The following is a 21099-nucleotide window of genomic DNA, read 5'->3' on the forward strand; positions in this document are numbered from 1 at the left end:
AAAATAGCAGCGTGGAAATAGAGCCACGGGGGAAAAACGAGGGTTTGGTGGGTTTTTGGGAGCATGGGCTGATGCGAGGAAATATTTGAATATTTGGGAGACGGATTTGGTTTTATAGATGTTGCTTCTATATATATTTCTTTAATGAACCTGTTTCCATCCTTTTCAGACCTTACTTTTGCAAGAGCAAAATCCCAACACAACCCCCTGCTGGCCCCGTAATGCTTTGAAGCGCAGGAGTCGCCGTGGGTCCATCCCATCCCATTCCCACCCATCCCATCCCATTCCTACCCATCCCATCCCATTCCCACCCTGGTCTGTGTGCCAGACTCCTCCTCTGCGGTGCTTGTAGTTTCCTAATTTGTGGGATTTGGGTTTTTTTTTTAAAGTGTTGCCTGCACACAGATTATTCGGGTTTACTCTAGGCTGCGAGCGTAAAACTCTCCTCGAGTATCCGCCCATGCTGACGTGCTCGTCCGGGCGCTGGAATTGCACTGGGACACTTCCAAAGGCCATACAAAAACGTTTATTTCGGGAGAAAGGTGTCAGAGTGAGCATCGGGACCTCTCTCCTCCTGGGACAGCCCTCCTGCCCCGCTGCCTGTGCTGCTCCTACCTGCCGTGCCCCTAATTGGCAGTAAGTTTGTTAATTGCTCACCAACGCAGATGTTCTCTCCGGGGTTGCACCAGAACAGCTTATCACGCTACGTACACGGGCACGCAGCATTAAAAGACCGATTCCCGTAAAAAAAAGTCTATGAAAGGGTCAGAAACAAGGCCTCCAATAAGACCAAAACGTTCAGCTCAAATCCCCCGTGTCAGTGCCAGGGGGGCACAGAGCTCCAGCCCGGAGCCGCTGCGGCACTGCTGGGGCGGTGCAGGGGGCTCGGCGAGCTCGGGGCACGGCAAATTTCAGCTGAGCAGCATCAAAACCCCAGCGTTTGGTTGGGCTGACACGGTCAAGCGGCATCTCTCTGGTTTTGCAGCCCCGCAAATAGCCATCGAGGCGTTTTTTCACGGGTTTTGCGGTGCGCTCTGGTACCCCGCTTGCTTGGAGGGTGAGCTGCTGGGTGCACGTGCGCGTAAAGGCTGCTCCGCTGAGTCTCGTTCATCCAGTTAAACGGCAAACAAAACGAGCTGAGTTTGCAGGGGGTGATGCAGAAAGGCGTAAAACTGCCCCAAAAGCTCTTTTACGGGCAGGCTGCCCCCCCCCGGTGCCGACCAACTCCCCGCGCTCGGCGGCGTCGCGGCGCTCGCGCGGAGCCAGCTCGGCGCTGGGGCGCACCCTAATTAGCAGCCTCTGATTTTTCTCGTTTCATAATCAGCGATCGCGGCTGCACCAGGAGGGTTACTGTGGCAACAGGGCCGAACCGCTCCGCGGTGCCGCATCCCCGCAGGTAAAATCCCTCTTTTTTTTCTTTTTTTTTTCAACCTTTCCTCTTTGCACTTTTCTTAGCCGGGGGCTGCTCCCCGCTCCCCGCACTGCGCCGCTGTCCCGGGACGGGGTAAGCACCATCGGCCGGCGGCGCTGCGTGACCGAGCGCGTGCCTTTTAATCAGGGCTCGGCCTCCCTAACGGGATTTTAAGGGAACGATCCCTTCCCACACCTTTGTTTCAAGGGGGCCGCTCCGTGGCTGGCTCTCCGGGAGCATCCCGCAGCTGGGAGGTTCTCTCGGCCCCGCAGAACGGGCTGCGCCCGAAGCGTGCCTTGGTTTATTTTATTTTGGCTTGGTTTATTTTATTCTGGCTTCCTCTTTTCGCCCGTGTTTTCCCTGCCCACGGGCCGTTTGCTCGCTCTCCAGGACGCATCGCGTCGGGTAGGGATGCCGGTGGGCTAAATAACGGCCGGGCTTCGTCCTAAAGCGACTGGTCCGTTCTGAAAAGGAGCTGCCGGGCTGAGCGCTTCCTCTCTGCGTGCCGCAAGTGGTGCCTGGAACAAAGAAGGGGAAACCCGAAAAGATGCTCTTGAAAAAATAGATGTATTCCTTTTTAATATTGGTTTTTTTTGGGGGGTAATTAAGCTGGGATTGCCCAGCCCCACTCCCACCCCTGAGGTGCCGGCTCTCTGCTTTTCGGGGACGCCCGTCCTGCCCCGCGGGGCGACGTGCGGCCAGGAACAAAGGGGGAAGCGGGCAGCTCGCGGGGCACGGGCCCCCACAAACCCAGCAGGAGTTACTCCAGCAGATCCATGCTCCTTACGCCGGGACAAGGTCTCACCTCCCTGCCAGCCCCAGAGGAACCCCGCACCAAGTCCCCGGGTCGAAGCTCAGCACCAGTACCTTCCCTGCACCCCCTGGCCGGGCAGCTCCCTCCTGCTTAGCTCGCCATTTCCCATTTTTCTTCACATTTCACCTTTTTTTTTTTGCTGGCTTTGCGCCTCGTACCGCTCTGATCACCGCTGGGTCCTTTTGGGAACCCCTCCGGCCGCTCAGTTCTCCAGCGCTCCGGCTCCAAAAAGCCCTTCATCCCCCGTCGTCCCCCTCCACACTTGAACCACCAGCTAACCCCCACCTTGCATCCCCTGCGGGGCTCTCCCTGCTGCGTTTTACCAACCCCACACTGTCCGGGGGGAAAGTGGAGGTGCTGCAGACCCGCTGGGCACGGACCCGTCCCGGTTCGTCCTGGTGCAGCGGTGCGCAAGCCCCCCGCATGCGGTCCATCTTCGGCCAGCAGCGGGCAAATTAAGCCCGGCCTCATTAGGAAGATTATTAGGAATAGGAAAATAATCGGTTGTCTTTGTAGCTCTGTCCCTCTGAGGGGCTCGGGCAGCTCCCAGCGGTGCCTCCGCTCGGAGGGTGGGGGGGCGCCGCGGTGCTGGTCAGCCCTGGGATGCTCTGGGCTCCTTTGGAGGCATCTCTCACGGCTTCCTTTCCCCTGAGGAGCTTCGTGTCTATTCATTCTTGGCTCCGAGGAGGCGATGCTTGCCTCTTACATACCACCAGGGCTCTTGCAGTGCTCACTGGGGCTTTTTCCCCAAGCTGGCGGCACGCTGCTCGCCGTGAGCACGCGGCGCCGGTGGCACCCGTGGTGCTGCTCGGTGCTGGGGTCTCCTTCCCAGCCCTGGGGGTGTCGTGGCTCTAAAATCCCTGCAGATTTCCCTCCCAAAACGTTCACGGGTTATTCTTAACTACGGTCTCAGAGGTCCTTGTGGGTATTTGTGAATGAATTAAACGTGTATCGGTCGTCCGGGGAGTAAAAAAGGCAATCGGCGAGGCGGTGTGATGGGAGATGGGGCTGAGCCTCGGGGATTTCCACTTGGCAGCAGCAGAGGTAGGAGGGGACCTCGGGGAACAACCTTCCTCCCGGCTCGGGCTGGGGAACACCCGATCCTCTTCTCTTAACCCACCCGTGATGGTTTGACATCGCTGCCCCTAATTCCCTGCGCACGTACCTCGATATTGCCCCGCCTGCGTTACCGGCTCTTCGAAAGAGGGCTCTGCGTTCCCTTGTGCCGAATAAATAGTGAGAATTTGGGGGATGGAGCCGGGGAGACAGGTTGGGCAGCTGCTCGGGGGTGGAGAAAGCAAAGCCCCGAGCTCGTCCTCCCTCCTGGTGTGGCGTTTGTCGCTGTCGCTGGAGTGGAAGCCGCCTGTTTGTTTAAAAGGGGAAAAAAGAAAAAAAAAAGAGAGATGTGCATTTTAAGGAAGGGCGAACGGTCGCTGTGATTCATCTTTTCTGTTGAGGAGTGGAAAAGCAGAGGGCGGGGTGGGGGAATGATGCTCAGTGACACATCAAAGCCCTCGGTTCGGCTCGGGAGACACACGCGGGGGCTTAGTCACTCCGGGTTAGCGCAACAAAACGCCTTTCCCCCCTAAAAGCGGCGTCTCCTCCTCTCCGCGATGGCAGCGAAACGCCTGGGCCCTTGTGATCCCGGTCCTCTGCCCCAAAAGGAGCTGCTGGCATTGCCTCACCTGGGTCAAAACCCCAAGCAGAGGGGGTTGCCTTGGCCTTTTGGGGTCTCTCTTGTGTCTGATCCAGAGCAGGAGTTTCGGGCGAGCCCCGTTCCCCGCGGGACCCGCTCTCCTCTCACCTCGCCGCAGCTCCCCTCCTCTCCACGGCCTCTCTGCGACAGGGTCGGGATCGATGCCAGGCACTGCGAAACCGCGCTGCCCCGGCGGCTTAAAAACCCCGGGCACACGCGGATGGAGGGGATGGGGAACGAGGGAACAGCGGGTTTGTTTTCCAGGACGGCCGCACCGTGCTCGTAGCCCGCTGCCGCCGAACAAAGCCGGCTTCCCCCTCTCTTTTTCCTTGCGTTCGCTCTCGTCGAGCCCTGCCGTGAGCTGCCTCAAAGGGCTCGGCAGCCAAAACCTTGCTCCCGGTTGTGCCCTCTCCCCTGCCCCAAAAAAAAAAAAAGGGGGGGAGAAGGGAATAAGTTTTTATTTTTCGCTGCGGGTGGAGCCGGCACAAGGCAGTCGGGTGTTCGCCGCTGAGCCACGGCGCTTCAGCGTCCTCCGAGCAGCAGTAAAATGGTTTCGGGGGTCCCGGAGAGCCGGGCAGCGTCGGGGTCACGTCTCCTGCTTAACACAGGATGGGATCGCCACATTTCACGGGAATTAGGAGGGTGGCAGAGGCGGGGATAAGGGGATAAATCCCAGCAGTGCTCGGTGAGTGCCCTGCTCCGGCTGCCTCAGCTCTCCGGGGGCACAGGGAGGTGCTGCTGCGGCCAGATCCCCCCCCGGCAGCACTCCCATACCATTTTTAAGCCACTTGTTACTGCCTCGAGCAGTTATTTCCTCCCGCCCCGCACCACTGCCAATCCTCCCCACGAGATCCGCAGCTTTCTACAACCCCAACCCCGAAGCCCGGAGCGCGGCGGAGGGGCAGCGGCTCCGGGGGCACCCTCCTCGGCGCGGTCCTGGGAGCGCGGCCAGGGGAAGATTTCGGGTTTTGGATCGTTCCCGAGATCCCCCCCCGGCTGAACCCGAGGGCTGCAGCCGGCTCCTTGCCCCTTGGCAGAGCCGGAGACGTGACGTCAGGGTGTTTTTGTGCGGCGCGCACAGGATGCTGCAGGCAGCTAAGGGCTGTGCTGAGGGCGAGAACACGACAAGTATTTCCTCCCCGGCTTCCGAACCGGCGGGGAGGGAGACCAGGGGGAAGGGAGCCTCGGGTCGCTCCGGCTTTTTGGGGTAAAACCCAGAAGGATTTTCATGTCAGGGGCCGGGCACGGCGCGCCTTTATTCGTGCTGCCTTCGGGGATAAGGAGGGTTTTTAAAGAGCAGGGGCTGGGAGCGAGCCCCCCCCCGGGATGGAGCCTTGCGTGACGCAGCGTTTTGGCACTTGCTGGCTCCTCCAGATCCGTTTTGGGGGATGAAGCCGGTGGCCGGGAACAGAAGCAGCTCCCAGTTTTGGTTTTTTTATCCATGTTCTGGTGATGCCTGTGGGGCTGCCCAGGGTCCTCTCGCTCTCGACGCTCACAGCTTTTTCCCAAAGCCCCAAAAAGCGCCGGAGCTCACCCAGGATGTGCGTGGGCCGCGTGCATCCCTCTTTCTTCCTAAAAACGGGGCAAAGCTCAGGAAAACGCAGCGACGTGCTGTCGTTTCCCCCTTCCCTCCTCATGCAATCTGCTGGAATCGTTCGCTCGCGGCCCACGCCTCCTCTTGGTGCCGATCCTGCCGCAGGGGTGGAAATCCCAAATCCTGCCTCGGAGCGGGGCGAGCGGCACGAGCGGAGCCGGCCCCGCGTGGGGACCCCGCACGGCGCCGGTGCCACGTGCGCGCTGCGTCCTGGGGATTTCACTTTAACAGCCGGGAAGCTGCGGTTCTCACCAGCGTTGCCCCTTCCTGGTTGTGGTGTCGCCGGAATTTAGCACGGGGAAGGCCCCGGCTCCTTTTCCAGCGCTGGAAAACCCGCGTGGCGTAGGGATGCTCAGCTCCGGGGTGCGATTGCTTGGTACCGGGAGCAAGAGCTGGCGCCCCCGAGGCTTGCAGGGAGCGCGGCAGAGCTCTTCCCAGCGCTCCAGCTGCACGTTGTCTGTCCTTCAGCCTCAAAAAACCTTTCTTTCCGCAGCCAAAACGGTCCCATTAGCAAGTTGCACCGAATACATCGAGCACCGGGTGCTGCGTGCCAGCCAAACCCTGCGGCTGCAGCTTCCCCGAGCAGCCGTGCCCATCCTCAGCGCATCCCATGCTGGAGCAGGACCTCGGGGAGGCTTTGCGAGGCCACCCCTGCTCTGGGCAGCACCTGGGGGCCCAAATGGGTTCAAGGCGACCCAGGCAGGCACCGTAACCCGCGGCTAAACCTGCCGCCGGGGTGGCTGCTCCCATCGTTGGGTCCCCTCGGAGCCAGCCCTGGCACACGCGGGGCCGGCCGCGCAGCGGGCTGAGGGCAACCTCTTACCTCTGGGGCTTGGCTTCCTTCTGCTTCCCTTCCCTGTGGCCAGAAGGGGTCTGTCCGACCTCCTGAGCCCTGAGCTCGGTGCGATCTTCGGCCAGCTGGTCGTTGGGGAGGAAGAAAATGTAGGAGGGTGGTGGTGGTGGTGGGAGGACGCCGCGGGGCCGGCTGGGGCCGGGAGGAGCGCGCGTTTCTGCTCTTTCCGCTGTTCGTGACCTCAGCCTTGTCCTTTTGCCCAGATTTTGGGATGGGTCTCGACCGACGCATCTTCAAATAAACACGACGAGAACCAACAAGGGCGAGACGAGTCGAAGGGGAGGGGGATTCAGGCTGAATCGCAGGGGTAAAAGCGCGCTGGTGGCACGAAGCACGGAGGAAGGTGCCAGTGGGTGCCAGGTGGAGCCCGCGCTGAGCTCCTGCTCTTGGGACACTTGGGGCAGGGTTTGGGCAGGGAGGTGGCGTCTCACCTCCTGCTTCCCTCTGTCCGAGCCTCTGATGCTTATCTGGCTGGGAGGAGGCAACCGTACCTGCGCTTTCGGGGCTTTTTTGGGGGGGAAAAACCCAGTAAAAACTTGGAGCGTGTGTTTAAAGGGCTGGGGTAGAAAGCCTGGGGGTTGTTCTGGGAAAAATGACGTTACTGATGGCATCGCCCTGTAACGCTGCAGGACGCTTCCTGGGAAGAAACGCAGGGCATGGCTCCGTCGTGAGCTCCTCCGTGCGGGTTTTCATCACCTCCCAGGGTTTGCTCGTTCCCTGCTTCATCCCTTCCCACCTTTCCTGGTCCACCAGGGTGGGATTTCTCCTCCGGTCGGGGACGTATGAACGCCCAGAGAAATCCTGCCCACGTACCGGGACCCCAGCTCTACACGTACAGGGCGCACAGCAGCATCCCCAACTTGAACTAATTTGGGGGACAGCCGATAAGGGTTTCAATAGCTCTTCTTTGTGCTCTTTTTATTTTTTTCAGGTCAACATGGATTTGTGGTTCTTCGTCCTTTTGCTGGGAAGTGGCCTGGTCAGCGTAGGTGCTCGCAATGTTACGACGGGTAAGCCGTGCTCCTTGTCGCCTCTCTGTTCCCCTAGACCGTTTTTAGGGCGAAAGGAGTGCTCGCGTGCTCGGTGCCTCACCTCTCCTGCCTTTTGGTCAGCTGAGATACAGTAAAAGCGTCTGAGGAAAGAGTGGCGCTCAGACGGGACCTGCAGATTTTTCTCCTAGCAAATACTGAACCTCTCTTAAGGGGGATAGGGGCTCTACCCTTTGAGCCTTCCCCGTTTCATATTAGGTACTCAAGCGAGCTGCTTTTACAGGATTCACATCACCACGACGTGCAAAGCGCTCTCTGCCCGGGACGTGGGATTTTTTTGCTAGTTTTTCCCCCCGTGTTTCACCCCCCTGTAGTCACAGCAGCGCAAACCAGCCCCTGCGCCCCGCAGCGCCCCGGAAGGGTATCTCAGGGTGCTCCTTTCTCCTTCTTCCCCTGCTTTCAGAGCCCCCCACCGCGGCGCCCACCTCCTCCAGGAGCCCCAGCAGAGCTCCTACAGCAGCTCCCGAGGACGGCAGGACGACGAGCGCCGGCGGCCTCAACGCCAGCTCTCCGGCGGCTGCTTCCACCCTGCCGTCGGAGCCGGCTACGACCGCGGCCCCCAGCGTCTCCCCCAACGCCACCACCGTCGTCCCCAACGCCTCCACCCCGGGGATGCCGGTGCCCACCCCAGTGCCTCCGGCCACCCCGCTGCTGCCCAGCGCCACGCCGCCTGCCCCCAGCACCGCGGCCCCCAGCACCGAAGCGGAGGTGACCGAGGGGAACGTCAGCGCCACGGTGGCGAGCCAGGAGACCTCTTCTGCTTCCCACAACGGTAAGGCACCTTCCTCACCTCCCCTTCTCCCATCTGTCCTGTTCCTGGCTTGGCTTCTCTCCTCTTCTCTTGTTTTGATGAGAAGTAGGAGCGAGAAGGCACTCTGGGGCAAATTCCGTAGGGATAAGAAATACACAGCTCGCTGAAGTCGCTAGGTCCAAACGGATTTGTCCTGCTCTGGTCTCTGCGGTTCAGACAGGGAACAACAAAACAGAAAGCAGCAGCAGCTTCTTGCCGAGACTCTGGGCGTACCAGGAGTCCCAGGATCTCATGCCGCTTCTGTCACAGATGAAATCCGTCCCTTTTTGTGGTTTCCTCAGGGTGAAACGGGGCGCAGCTCCTGGCTGCTGGATGACGAGTTGGTCCTCAGCGAGTCTGTGTAAGCCACAGCAATAAACGACACCGGGATGGTGCTGAGCTGCAGAGCTTGCATCACCCAGAGCGTTGCTCCACAGCCGTTTAGCTGCGTTTTGGTGCCAGCCGTGGGCTTAGCCCACCCCTTTGAACACTGCACAAGCACGTGCACAAGGAGGTCCCAAAGGCTTTAAGGCTTCAATTAGCGGTGGCCAAGCAGGGGTGAGACCGAGCTGCTAGGAGAAGCTGCCAGGTGGGCTCGTTATCCAAAATCGGCCGAGCTGGCGACGTAGGATGACGCAGACCCGTCTGGTAGGGTTTATTTGGGGAGGTGGGCTGATATTCTGCCATCAGGCGTGGTGCAGGTCCGGAAGGAACAAGGCTGGGTGCAGCGTGAAGCCCAAACCCAAGTGCCCCAAGGTGGTTTCCAGCACCGTGCCTCCCAGGACGTGCCCACCAGCCTTGTCCCTGGGACAGAAAATGCCAGTGCCACGCTCCACAAGATGCCACCCTGCTCCCGTTCTCGTCTTGGCACTCATTTTTCTCATTTGAGAAAAAATGATGAGAGTAATGAAGGCAAAAGCCTTGAGCACAGCCGAAACTGGGACTTTATAACATGATGTCTGCTCGCAGGGGGCTGGATTTATAATTTTTTTTGTCTTTGCTGTGTTTTCGTGACTTGTGTTACTGCTTGTGGGGAGCTCCTCGCCCTGTGCTGTCACACGGTGGCCGTGGCAAGGCTGGAGGTGGCTTCCCACTTGGGGCCAGTCCCCCGAGCAAACAGGCGAGCTGATTCTCCCTTTATTTCCAGAGATTTGGCCAGGAGCAGAATTAGTTTTAGGGCTGCCTTCTCCATTCGTCTGCACGGATTGGGGTGGAAGAGCTGTAGGAATTACACGCCGCACAGGCAGCTCCTGCTTCTCTCAACCTATATATATATAAATCGTCTATAACCAGCAAAGCTTTTTGTTCTTTTTTCCTTACTACTAAGTGGAAACTGAAGTTTATTTCCTCGTGTCTTTAGTAGTCTTTAGTAGCTGGCGTTTTAAAAGCAAGACATGCAGGAAGATGATGACAGTTGCTAAATCTGTTGCTATTTCAGGCTTTGATCTTATTAAAACGTCTATTTCTTTGTTGCTAAGAGACTTCTGTTTTATTTTTCTGCAGGTAACTCCGACAGAAGAGGTAAGAAATGTATCTTTCATTGCTCTTTATTCAATGTAAAGACATTTCCAGAAGTATTCTGCTAGTAGAGGGCTCTCCTTATCACACGCTTTCAAAATTGCTTTTACAAAGCAGATCTCAAGCTCTTTCCAAGAGCTGCTAACGCATTGATGTCTTAGCAAGTGTTGGGCTCTTGTTTTTAAAAATAAACAATTCAGGAGCGGTTTGTGCACACCCTGTGAGGTACGAGTGGCTCCTGCTGCACACGCCGAGTCCATCAGCATCGCCTTCTGCACAGCTCAACGAAAAAGTCCTGAGCAGCTGCTCGAGAAATTTCCTCCTCTTCTCCTTCTGAATTACCTTCGTTGACTGCGACCTACCCTATTTGACCTGGATCCGTTCTGCAGATGATGTGTACAATTATTACTCCCATTCATTTTGCTGGCAAGGAGTAGCAGGAGTGCATTTCTGGCAAGGCGACAGCGCTTACACCCATTTCTCCGTCTCCGATTCAATGACTTCGTCCTGAGAACCAGCATTACCAGCAGAATATTTCCAATTTCTCATGGCTTTAGCAGCACAGGAGCCAACGGACCAGAGGTAGGACCAGTCCGTTTGCTGGCTGTAGAAACAAGCTTTCTCCGTGTGTTTGCATCATTTTCGGATGCTGTTTCAGCTCTGTACACCCCGTGGCAATCAAACTGATTTTCTCTGCTCGGTGCTGTTAGTATTTGGGAAATCCCGTGTCTTGGAGGATTATTCTGGGCGGTCAGAGCTCCTGCTTCCCTGGCACGGCGCTGCCACTGAACCCTAAACCCTTTTAAAGTCAGACAGACCTGGGAAAGTTGCAGCTTCCATGGAGGTTTGACTGTAGGACTGACCTCAGGATAAGCTCTGCCGTGAGATGAACGCCTGTGAGCTTGTGCTGGAGTTTTCCTTCAAATCCAGGGAGTATTTGGAGAAAACGCTAGCGACGACTCGCAGGGAGGCGAGCCGTGGGAATGAATATCTCGTCTCGTTTCGAGTGCGTGTCCCCTGGGAATCACTCTGATGTTGAGGAGAGGAGAAATAGGAAGTTTTCTCATCAGGAATGTTACAGGAATGATATTCCGAAACTAAAAGCTTTCCTAACAACGTGTTGATCGAGGGTTATTTTGAAGATGAGGAGCAGAAAAGTGGTTTTAATTAATGCTTTCTGGGGTGTTCCCTTGTTTTCCTTTACAACCTGTCCTACGCAGACAGGAGGATGTGCCTGTGCCTCACCCCGAGGGCACGAAGGCTCGGTGAGAGCAGCCGGGTGGGCATCGAGGCTGCAGCTTCGGTGCAGAGCACAGCGGCGTGGAAGCACCTCGCGGGGCTTCGGCTGGCTCTGCTCGTCCCAGGCTTCTGATCTGGGGTCACAGTGGGATTTTTCCTGAAGTCAGATGGAAATTAGTGTTTTGCCGTTGTCTTTCCCAGCAGCACTGAACTCTGCATTGTCTGCAAGTCCTTCCCCATCTCCTTTTAGCAATCCTGGCCTTGCACCGGCCACTGGTGGATGAAATTATGGAGATAAGAGGTAGATTTTGCCTCTCAGAAGCGCCAGCCTTGGCTCTTTGTCCCAAAGGGCCATCTCTGCCAGCTGCTGGTAACGCAGGGGCTTCGCCAAAGAATGAAACTCGTGTCTTCAGTGCGACGCGATGGGGGTGCGATAAGGTGTGCGTATAAAAGGATGCAAACTGATGGGGGGGTTTGCCCTTGGGTTAGTTTCGCCTCCGATTTTCTCCTGGCTTGGTTAGATTTTGGAGAAAAAAGGTAGATTGGGATATCCCCTGGTTGGATCCCCCGTGTAACGCGTTCCTCTCCTTGGAATTTCAGACGGGGCTGGGTTTCTGGTGCAAATGCTTCGATCCAAATGAACCGTTCTGTGCTGGCCGTGGTGGAGACAGGACCAGCTCAGTGGGAATTTCTAGAGGCTTTGCTGCAGTTACTGCAAAGCCTTTATCCCAAACTTTATCCCGAACCGCGCTGTCTGTCCTGGCTTCTTCTTACTCCACTTCCCAAACACTACTGGGAAGGAAATACGCCAAGAAAATAAATGAGGCTGCATCACGAATCTGCCCCAACGGGCTCTTTACGGTGTTTGCAGAGAACGTAGCGGGCCTGGGGCTTAACGCTGCTCGGGACCTGGGGGTAGGGCTTCCTTCTGCTCCCCCTTGTGACCGTGGGCCAGCCTTGTGGGGTTTTCTTCCCCAGCCTCTCACGTGCTGTTCCTTTTCAGAAATACTGACCCTGCGTCTTCGCTTCCGTTTCTTAACCCCGTGATTCTGCTTGTGGTCCCGGTTTCCTGGCCGCTCACCAAAGTGTTTGCCTCCAGTTTTGTGGGCAGCCGGTGGCAGCGGTGAGCACGACGGGCTGCTCAGCACCATCAGCGCGGCGTGATAAGGAGATGACAGCCTGCAGACACGAGCCCGGTGCGTTGCGCAGTACCTCGGATCGCAGACGTGGTCCTGCCAGGGTGAGATTTAAGCACCTCGATGCCTTTCACGCTGGACCTACACGTTTGCTCCAGCACTGCAAGTCCGTGAAAGCAAAGGCTCGAAGCCCTTGTTATCATGCCGGTGATGCCACCCCAGCTGTAACTCCCCAGGGCCAAGCTGTGAGCAAGGAGCGAGCGGAGCAGGAGCTGCAGGAGCGTTGGCACCGCTCACCACATCTCCCAGGGGGAAGGAACCCGCTGGGGCCCTCGGGCTCGTTTCCTGCCGGGGCCGGGCAGCGAGGCGCTGGTTAGCGGCTGCGGTGGAGGAGCTCTACCTCCTCGAGCCAGATGTGGCAAAAGAAAACGCCGCAACCCCCCCCGGCATCCTTCTGCCAAATGCCGAAACCCCTGCCCGTAAATCACACCGGCTGCCAACAGCCTGCCTGCAGGCGCCGCGGCGGCTGGAGCGATGCCGGGGACGGCACCGGGAGCTACGCCTGCACGCCTCGTGTCCTGGAGGGCAACGGTGCTCCCAACGTGTACCTGCCCCTGTCCAGGCAATGGTTTGTCTGGGAAGCCTGGCAGGCACCGAGAAGGGTTTTAAAGCAAGCGGGCTCGATAAATTCCCCCCTCTGGTCCCAGTTTAGAAACTGGCTTCTGCTTCAGCAGAGTTTCCAGGGGTTCAGATCTCGTGGTGCTCTTCTGCAGGACCTTCCCCACGAGTGAGGATGGCAATCTGTGTTCAAAGGTATCACGGAAGCATCAGAGAATCATTTAGGTTGGAAAAGACCTCCCAGATCGTCAAGTCCAACTGAATGTGGGCTGTGGTAGGGGAGAGGTGAGGGCTGGAACAGTACGGAGCATGAAGGAGACAGAAATGTGTCCCGACAAATTCCCTGTTTGCTGCTGGGCTGGGGAGATGCGGACACAGGGACCTGAGGGCTGTAGGTGGAAGAACAAAGAATTGCAAGACTGGGGGAGTTTTGGTTTTTTACTGTGTTTGCAATGCTAGATCGTCGCCTACAAATCATTACCCCAAAATCACATATCTGGTGTTCAGAATAACATCTCGAGGCCTTGTGGCTGCAGAAGGGAAAAATGCAGAAACATAACCAGAGTGTGCCTTGGTAGCTCTGTAGTCGGAGGATTAAATCCTGCTGGGAAAATGTGCTGGCTGAAATCGTGGAGAGGCAGAGCAGGAGCGCTGGCCCAGCAGCCCAAAGGATGCTCAGAAGGTGGAAATGGGAGCCCCGGGGGCCGAGGCACGGAGACACAGCCCGGTGGCTGCTGGAAAATGAAAATCCTCCCTGCTGGCCTGGCTGCGATTTACCTGGAATATGCCCGCTAGGGCCATTTTCCTCTCTGGTTAGCGTTGCTTGTCTTCCAGCTGCATCTGGGTAATTTGCTTGCTCCGACCGGCGTTTCTCTGACCTCCGGGGCAGGTAACAAACAGCTTGTTGTAACCGATCCCTGGTGGGTCCTGGAGGATGGGAACATCTCATCCGTGCCAGCCCAAGTGTGTTTGCAAGGGAACTGTGTGGTGCGTGCCCTTGAGAAGTGTCTGCGAGGAGCGAACGATGAAGCAAGCTAAATTAGTTCGTACTCGCCAGCCCCGAGGTGCGAAGGGCGAGGGCACACACGATGGGTTGTCTGCAGGCAGCTGCTGTCCGCACTCGGCGCCTGCAGGGGGAGAGAAGTCCGAGCAGGGGCTGAAGGCCACGTCTCTGCCGCAGCTCAGACACCGTTTCGTGACGAAGCAGGCAGACGTCCAGCCAATATCCCCCAGCCTCTCTAACAAACCTCAGCCCCAGGCTGAACGCAGTCAGAGTCAAGACTTAGCGTGGAAGCATTGCCTCTTACTGGACGTGAAACTGGAAGCAAAATCACGACTATTTTAAATAATACACAGCATCTGTGTGGTTTTACGAAGGTCACAGTTTTCACCTGTTTTTGTTATAAGGATCCTTACCATTTTTCCAGAGCTCATGGGCGTATTTAGAAACTTCACACACGGATCTTTACGACATAGGCAGAAGATGCTACGGGTCTGCAGGCAGCAGAGCAAAAACTTCCGCCCTGCAGCACGTGGACCACTACGGGCACTTTGAATTGTGTAGAAGAAACCCCTAGTGTGGCCCACTTCTCCCCTCTTGCAGTTCTCATCTCCAAGGTCACAGTTTCCAGCTCTAAGAGAAAATTGAGGTGCTGCGAGTGGTGTTGGCAGGTTTTAATCTAACCCCGGTGTATCGGTACTCCTTGAGTATCGGGTCATGGACCCGCCTTCACGGCCAGACTGGACAAATGCAACCCTATCGAGTAACTGTGTTGTCTGAAAGCAGAAATTGTAGGGCTCTGCCCTGTTAAATTGTGGCTCTGGATGTTTTTAGATAGCAGCTGGTAACTGCACCTTTCTTTTCCTGTTGCAGATGAGACTCCAATTATTGCTGTGATGGTGGCCCTGTCTTCCCTCCTAGTCATAGTATTTATTATTATTGTGCTGTACATGTTAAGGTAAGAAATGCTTTAATGCTGACTTCTCGTACTTGACAGAAATGAATTACTGAATGAACAGGAATAAGCAAACGACTGGCTGCTTCCTATCATGAGCCTTTTGTTCTGTTTCCTAAGCTGTGCAAAACCGACGCAGCCAGCGTTAGAAAAAGAAGTCAGTAAGGATAATGAAAATTATGTTTGGGGTTATTTAATAAATGCTGCTTATTCCTTTCACTATAAAGCCATTCCTTATGTGGGGTAATGCCTGTTGGGTTAGTGAAAACGTGATATTTAGTAGAACAGGCTAAACTGAAGTCCTGTTTGTGCAGTTACAGAGCAGGTAAGGTTTCCTTGCAAGGCTCGGGGTGATGGTTTGAGTAACCTGGGGAAGCTGAACTCTGGCTGGCTCCTGAGCCAGAAAGTCCTTTGTGTGTGAAGGTGCATTACTCCTTCATTCCCATCTTGATATCGAACATGATCCAACGTCCGTGGAAGCCAAGCTGTGCCATGTGTACCGCACCTGTACGTCGTGGAAGCAGCTCTCCCACTGCATGGTGGTGGGTGCTGGAGCTTGTCAGGAGCACCGGGTGATGCTGCAGCTGGAGCTGGAGCCTAACAAAGCCTTTTTAGATCCATTTATAAGAAACCCAAGCATTTGGGCTGCTCAAAACCATACCCTTAATGAACCCAGCTCCTGAGTGCACGTCTGTTCAGCTAGAAGAGAGTGTTTATTCACCTGCAGTAAACATTTTAATTTACTTGACGTTCTGGTGATTAAATAATTAAAAAAAAAAAAAAAAGGTAATTTCCTTAGTGGTAGAAAAATTCCCTTCGTCTCTTGGCTCGGGGCCTGCTCTCGCAGCAGTGAACCTGAGGAAAGTTTTGCCTCGGGAGTTTGGCAGCAGCAAAATTTTGAGTCCTCCCCACCTGGCACCGGAGCCGGCTCCAGGCCTGGAAGAAAAGGTTTCTGTTCGCCTCGCTCCCCCTGCGCCTGCCCGGTGATTCAGCAAAACACTTAACTTGAGGCAAATGGAGTGTGAGCATATGCTTCAAGTTAAAAGCACATGGAGAACCGCTTTGCTGAATAAGGATGGATTAACTTATGTTTTACGGGCTTTGCTGAATCAGCCTGCGGCGCAGAAACTCCTTGGGGTGCCCTCTGTAAAAACCATCCTTAAAGGCCGTCCTCCTGGCCTGCACCTTGTGCCTGCAGCCTTTCTGACCGCATTTGGCTAGAAGCTGTGCGCGTGGGCAGGATTTTACAGGTCCTCTTAGCGCTGTTTGCTTGTTCGCCTCTTGAATCCAACGGCGAATTCATAAAGACGTGAGGAAGGGAAGTGCCGCGTCACTGCGAGACAGCTGGCCTTGGCCTCCACAGTGACAGAGCCACAGAACAGTTTGGGTTGGAAGGGACCCTAAAACCCATCTATTTCCACCCCCTGCCATGGGCAGGGCCCCCTGCCCCCAGCCCAGGCTGCCCCCAGCCCCATCCAGCCTGGCCTTGGGCACTGCCAGGGATGGGGCAGCCACGGCTCCTCGGGGCGGCCTGGGCAGGGCCTCACCGCCCTCACAGTGAAGAATTTCTTCCTCGTTTCTAACCTAAATCTGCCCTCTTTTGGTTTAAAACCATTCCCCTTGTCCTATCACTGCCCCCCCTGACAAAATGTCCCTCCCCAGCTTTCCTGCAGCCCCCTTTAGCTGTTGGAAGGCCGCTGTGAGGTCTCGCAGGCCCATTTTAGCAGAAGCAGGTTTCCAGGCACAAACCCTGGAAATTTCCCAAAGTATCCCAGTTCTCCCTAAATCTGATACAGGTGGGGTGGTCCAGGTAGGGAGCCGGGACCGCTCGCAGGTCGTGGTCTGTGTGGTTTGGGAAAAAGGTTTGGAAAAAGGGAAAACAAGGGCCTGGGGCAGGCAAAAGGCTCAGCTGCGAAGGCACACCACGAGGCTTAGAGCTGTGGGTGGGCACCACTCATGCAGACTGTAACCCGGCGTCTTGCTGGTTGACTCCTGATTTTCTCAACTCCCTTTTCTCCCTTAGGTTCAAGAAATACAAGCAAGCAGGGAGTCACTCCAACTCCTTCCGCTTGCCCAACGGCCGGACGGACGATGCAGGTGAGGCTCGTGTTGCCATGACTCGGGGACAGGGGGCAGAGGCTTACAAAGCAGGTCAATTCCTTCTTCAAAATACAAATGGATTGTTTTAGTTGCTTTTTAAAATTTATTTATTTGTAAAACAGAGCCCTGTAGAAGTCCAGGAAGCCCGTGTGTTTGGCACTGTAGCAGTCTGAGCCCAGTGCAACTTCAGCAGGCAGGGCCCGCTGCAGCCAGAGGGCTGGGTGCCCTGGCTTTGTTTCCCCTAATATTTTTGCAGGAAAACGTTTTTTTAATCTGTGTTTTCCGTTCTTTCTTGTTCTGAACTTTCTGTTTTCCATGATTCTGACACACTTTTATAAAATGAGAATTCTCTTCCCTACTTTAATTCCAGTGACAAATGTTTTCCCTCAAGTGTTTAGGATTGTGATCGCTTCCAAAACCGAACTGCTTGCAATTCCTCTTGAATATCCACAATATCCGTTCGACCAAAATAAGCACCTTTTTTGAAAAAAAACACACCTTTGTGAAATAATTCAACATCCTTCTCCCCTTTTAAGTTAGGGTGATTCAAACTCTTGTGGAGGTCTTCACATTGACTGTAGGCACCAAGTTAACATTTCAGAGAGAAAGCAGGGGATGCATTGGGTTTTCTTGATAAAAACCTTTTCCAGCTTCTGCAAGATGCACAAAAATTACAAATGCAATTAAAAAGTCTTGTGGCAACCTGCTGTAATGTGAGTGATGTCAGTAAGAGCTGAAGAGGATCCTCCACCTCTCAGACTCAGTTCAGATCTGTTTTTTGAGCTCCCCCCGTATAAACCAGACACCTTACAAGGGAGCGCTAACTGAAAATCAGCACTTTTTTTTCATGTTGGCAGCTAAGGCCTTCCCAGCCCGAGTTTTATATTGCTATAAGCTAAGGTGTGAACTTCGTAAACCGTCAGTCGTGTTGATATAACCCTCACGTGGCCTTTCTTGGCTTCGCTTGCCTTGCGCGGTAAAACCGCACGCGAGAGCAGCCCTCACTGTGCTCACCTGGGAGTTAACGTCACGGTCATCCTGCCAAACTTTCCGTGTTAATGAGGATAAGGGATGAATTCAAATGAGGTAGTCTTCAAAAAAGCGTAGGATGGCTGGGGTTGGAAGGGACCTCGGAGTCCCCTAGAGCGAAATCCAGGAGCGGGGACAGCGAGGTGGCCCCAAATGCAGACAGCCCAGGGTAGGGGAGCCCCCTCTGCCCACCCGGGCAAGGATGGGTGCCGGGCACGGAGGAGCGGCCGGGGGACACCTCTGATGCCCGGGTGTCGTTGCAGAGCCTCAGAGCATGCCGCTGCTCGCCAGGTCCCCCAGCACCAACAGGAAATACCCGCCTCTGCCCGTCGACAAGCTGGAAGAGGAGATCAACCGCCGGATGGCAGATGACAACAAGCTCTTCCGAGAAGAGTTCAACGTGAGTGCCTTTGCCTCCCCCTCTCTCCCGCAGCGCGAGGGATGGATGGGAGCAGGACAGATGAATAAAGGGGTTTCTTTACTCCATCGCCGTGTTTTTTTCCAGTGGACACAACCAAGCCAGTACGGGGTGGTGGTCATCTTTCAGACCAGTCCAAAAGGCTTCTCCGTTCCTCTGCAAAGCGATGGGTGTTTATTGCAAGGGGGGCAGTGATTATCTGCAGCCCCGGAGCAATTTCACAGCTGATGAGATGAAGGGCGTGATGGAGAGAGAATTCAAATCTCTGTCTTCTTTCCCTTAAATCCCGCAGCTCGGGCAGGCTGCTAACAGTGTAGGGTGTATGACACACAGCAGAAAAATCCCGGTCTCATTTTGCAGAACAGCGGAAACAAAACAGCTGGTACATCAAAGTGGAAGCTACTCGGAGACTTTTACATATTTATTGCAAAACACACAAAGAGGTTTTTACCCTCGTAACTGGTTTGTAGGATCTATCTCTTTGCCTGAGTGTGCCTGTCTGCCCAACCACCTGCTCTCATTTTGTAGGCTTTTCTTGGCATCTTCCGTCCCTTTGCCTTGGTTCGTCTTGTGTTTAAAGTAGGTTACTGAGGAGTGGTGGGGATTTGCAGGTATGCTGAAGGCTCCCCTCTCCTTGCCCACGCCTGCGAGGCTCTTCTCCCACCTGCAGCCGTGTGCAGGGATGCCAGCTTGGGGTGTCACACGAGCAAAGGGGATAATTGAGTTGATAAATAATGAGCAGGGCTACTCTTGCTTTCACTACAAAATGCAGAGAGCTTTGCTAGCAGGCTGCCCTTTGGGTTACAGTTTTCTGGGTCCAGGACGTATCATGAATGCCTTGAGGTGGAGGAGCTCTGGAAGAGCATCCCGGCCCTCTGGTTTCCTCCCCGGTGCTGCCTTCCCTCCTCCCGATCCTCATGGCTGTGACAGAAACACTGCCGACACGAACTGCTTCTAGAGCTGTGCCGTGGTGTTGTCTCAAATCCACAAACAGGCAAAACAAGAGCTCTGACAGAGGAATGGAAATGACCCCGTCTGTTCGAGTAGGCTGTTAACCCTTAGACTGAACGATGACGATTTACAGAACAACACCTGGCCTTCAGCACCGATTGGTTTTGGCAATCAGTCAAGTATCGTGCTCTGATCAGCTCCTCTGAGATGTCTAGAGCCTCTCCCTGGTATTGCTGAGCTCTACAGCCTCTTGTGATGATGAACCTCGTGCGGTTTCCTCTCGGCCACACAGTAACAGGCAGCGCTGAGAGAGGTGACGAGGTAGGGGACAAAGTTAATAACGGTCTGGAGCGTTACGCCAGGGCTGCTGGACTAGCTAGATTCCCCGCTGGCCTAATTAATGAAAGAAAATCCACTGCTGGCCTGATGGTGCTGCGGGTGTGGTCTGCGAATTCATAAAACCTTAGGCCCAAGGCGCGTTGTGTTGATATTAGGACTGTGACAAGATAAAAACCCCGCTCGACTTTCCCCAGCTGTCGCACAGCTCAGTACCCCTCGTGACAGAGGGGGCTGCGATAAGCTGGAACTAAATTCTTGCTGAATAACCGGGGAGGGGGATCGCCCGGGTTGTAAGCACTGGATTGCACGGAAAGCTTCCTGGTGGGGACAGGATGGAGCAGGGCAGCTCCCTCCTAGCCCTGCGGGTACTTGGGCCATGGGGTTTTGAAGCAGGGGCTTCGGTCGGGGCGCGTTTGGCCTCGCTGTTCATGGAGGAAATCTCGGCAGGAGCCTCCCTGCGCAGAAACGAGCTCCCGAAACCCTGGCTTGGTGTTGGAGGCTTTACTGCCACCTCGTGTTTGTGGGCCTTGAGACTGCAGACAGCGCCTCTGGGAAGGGATTTGCTCAGCCCAGGCTGTCTGCATGATCACCTCGAGCTGGGTGGGGGCAAGGAGCGCTGCAGGGGTGACGGTGAGGGACGTGGGTCGGGGGGACTCATCCGGAGGGGCAGGCGTACGGGGAAATCGCGTGCCTTAGCAGGCTCAGCAGAGCCGTGACAGGCTGTTGGTGTGGCTTACCCATGGATTTTGGGGAGCTGAGCGCCCAGGAGTGGTGGTGCTGCCCAGAGAGCTGTACGTCCCGCAGGGAGCCCATCTGTCAGCATGTGTAAGCAAGGGGGAGCCACTTCGTGCTCTGATTTTCTTTCCATGGACAGGAGCTGCTACTCACCTACCTCCTGGGGGGCAGCGAAGGGCAAAAGTCAATATTTGCCCTTCCTTTTTGCCCCTCAGATGGGATGCTCAGACGTGGCACGCCTCACCAGTGCCAGAGCGCTGCTTGCTTCGCGTTTAGAGTCCCCTGGTGCGGGACGGTATCACCCAAAACCCCGTTTTGTGCTGTTGCAGGCTCTCCCAGCGTGTCCCATTCAGGCCACGTGTGAAGCTGCTTCCAAGGAGGAGAACAAGGAGAAGAACCGATACGTGAATATTTTGCCCTGTAGGTATCAGAGCGGCCGGTGGGGCTGGGGGCGCGGGGGAGGGAGGACACCGCCGGGGTGGTCTCGCCTCCCGGAGGGGCTGCTGCAGCTGCCGTAGCTTTAGACACACACCATACATCCTTGGATAAGGTCCAGCACCTCCCCAAGCTTGTTCACAGAAGAATTTGGGGGCACAAAGTCATTTATGTGTGCAGCGAAGCCGGGCTGGGGACCCACCGAGCCCGGGCTCCGCTCCAACAAATGTCTTTTTCAGCCCCATGGGGTTTTTGTTTTTAATGCCCAATTGTCGTTTTTCCCCAGATGATCATTCCAGGGTTCACCTGACTCCCGTCGAAGGGGTTCCTGACTCCGACTACATTAATGCCTCCTTCATTAATGTAAGTGCTTGTCCTGCTTGGGCGGCTGCTTTCCCCCACAGCACGGCCCAGCCACG

At 55.6% G+C, this 21099-nt stretch overlaps 1 protein-coding gene and 1 long non-coding RNA gene across 4 annotated transcripts in view; one reads left to right on the forward strand and one right to left on the reverse strand.

The window, feature by feature from the left end:
- The window catches only part of PTPRA (protein tyrosine phosphatase receptor type A), a 97731-nt gene that overhangs the window by 67650 nt on the left and 8982 nt on the right, over positions 1–21099 (forward strand). For all 3 annotated transcript variants that reach the window (XM_083832771.1, XM_083832770.1, XM_083832772.1), the window contains 8 exons: positions 7300–7378; positions 7821–8189; positions 9711–9728; positions 14592–14676; positions 16697–16770; positions 18066–18202; positions 20575–20665; positions 20967–21043. In XM_083832771.1, coding sequence (XP_083688897.1) covers positions 7300–7378; positions 7821–8189; positions 9711–9728; positions 14592–14676; positions 16697–16770; positions 18066–18202; positions 20575–20665; positions 20967–21043 — 930 coding nt within the window. The remainder of the gene's footprint in view (positions 1–7299; positions 7379–7820; positions 8190–9710; positions 9729–14591; positions 14677–16696; positions 16771–18065; positions 18203–20574; positions 20666–20966; positions 21044–21099) is intronic.
- On the reverse strand, positions 1403–7286 carry LOC310898204. The gene is made up of 3 exons (XR_014583075.1): positions 3911–7286; positions 3391–3588; positions 1403–1929 (listed from the first exon to the last, which is right to left on the reverse strand). It is a non-coding gene; the product is annotated as an uncharacterized lncRNA (long non-coding RNA).

This window comes from Anser anser (genome assembly GCF_964211835.1).
Source record: "Anser anser genome assembly, chromosome: 4".
Taxonomy (NCBI): domain Eukaryota; kingdom Metazoa; phylum Chordata; class Aves; order Anseriformes; family Anatidae; genus Anser; species Anser anser.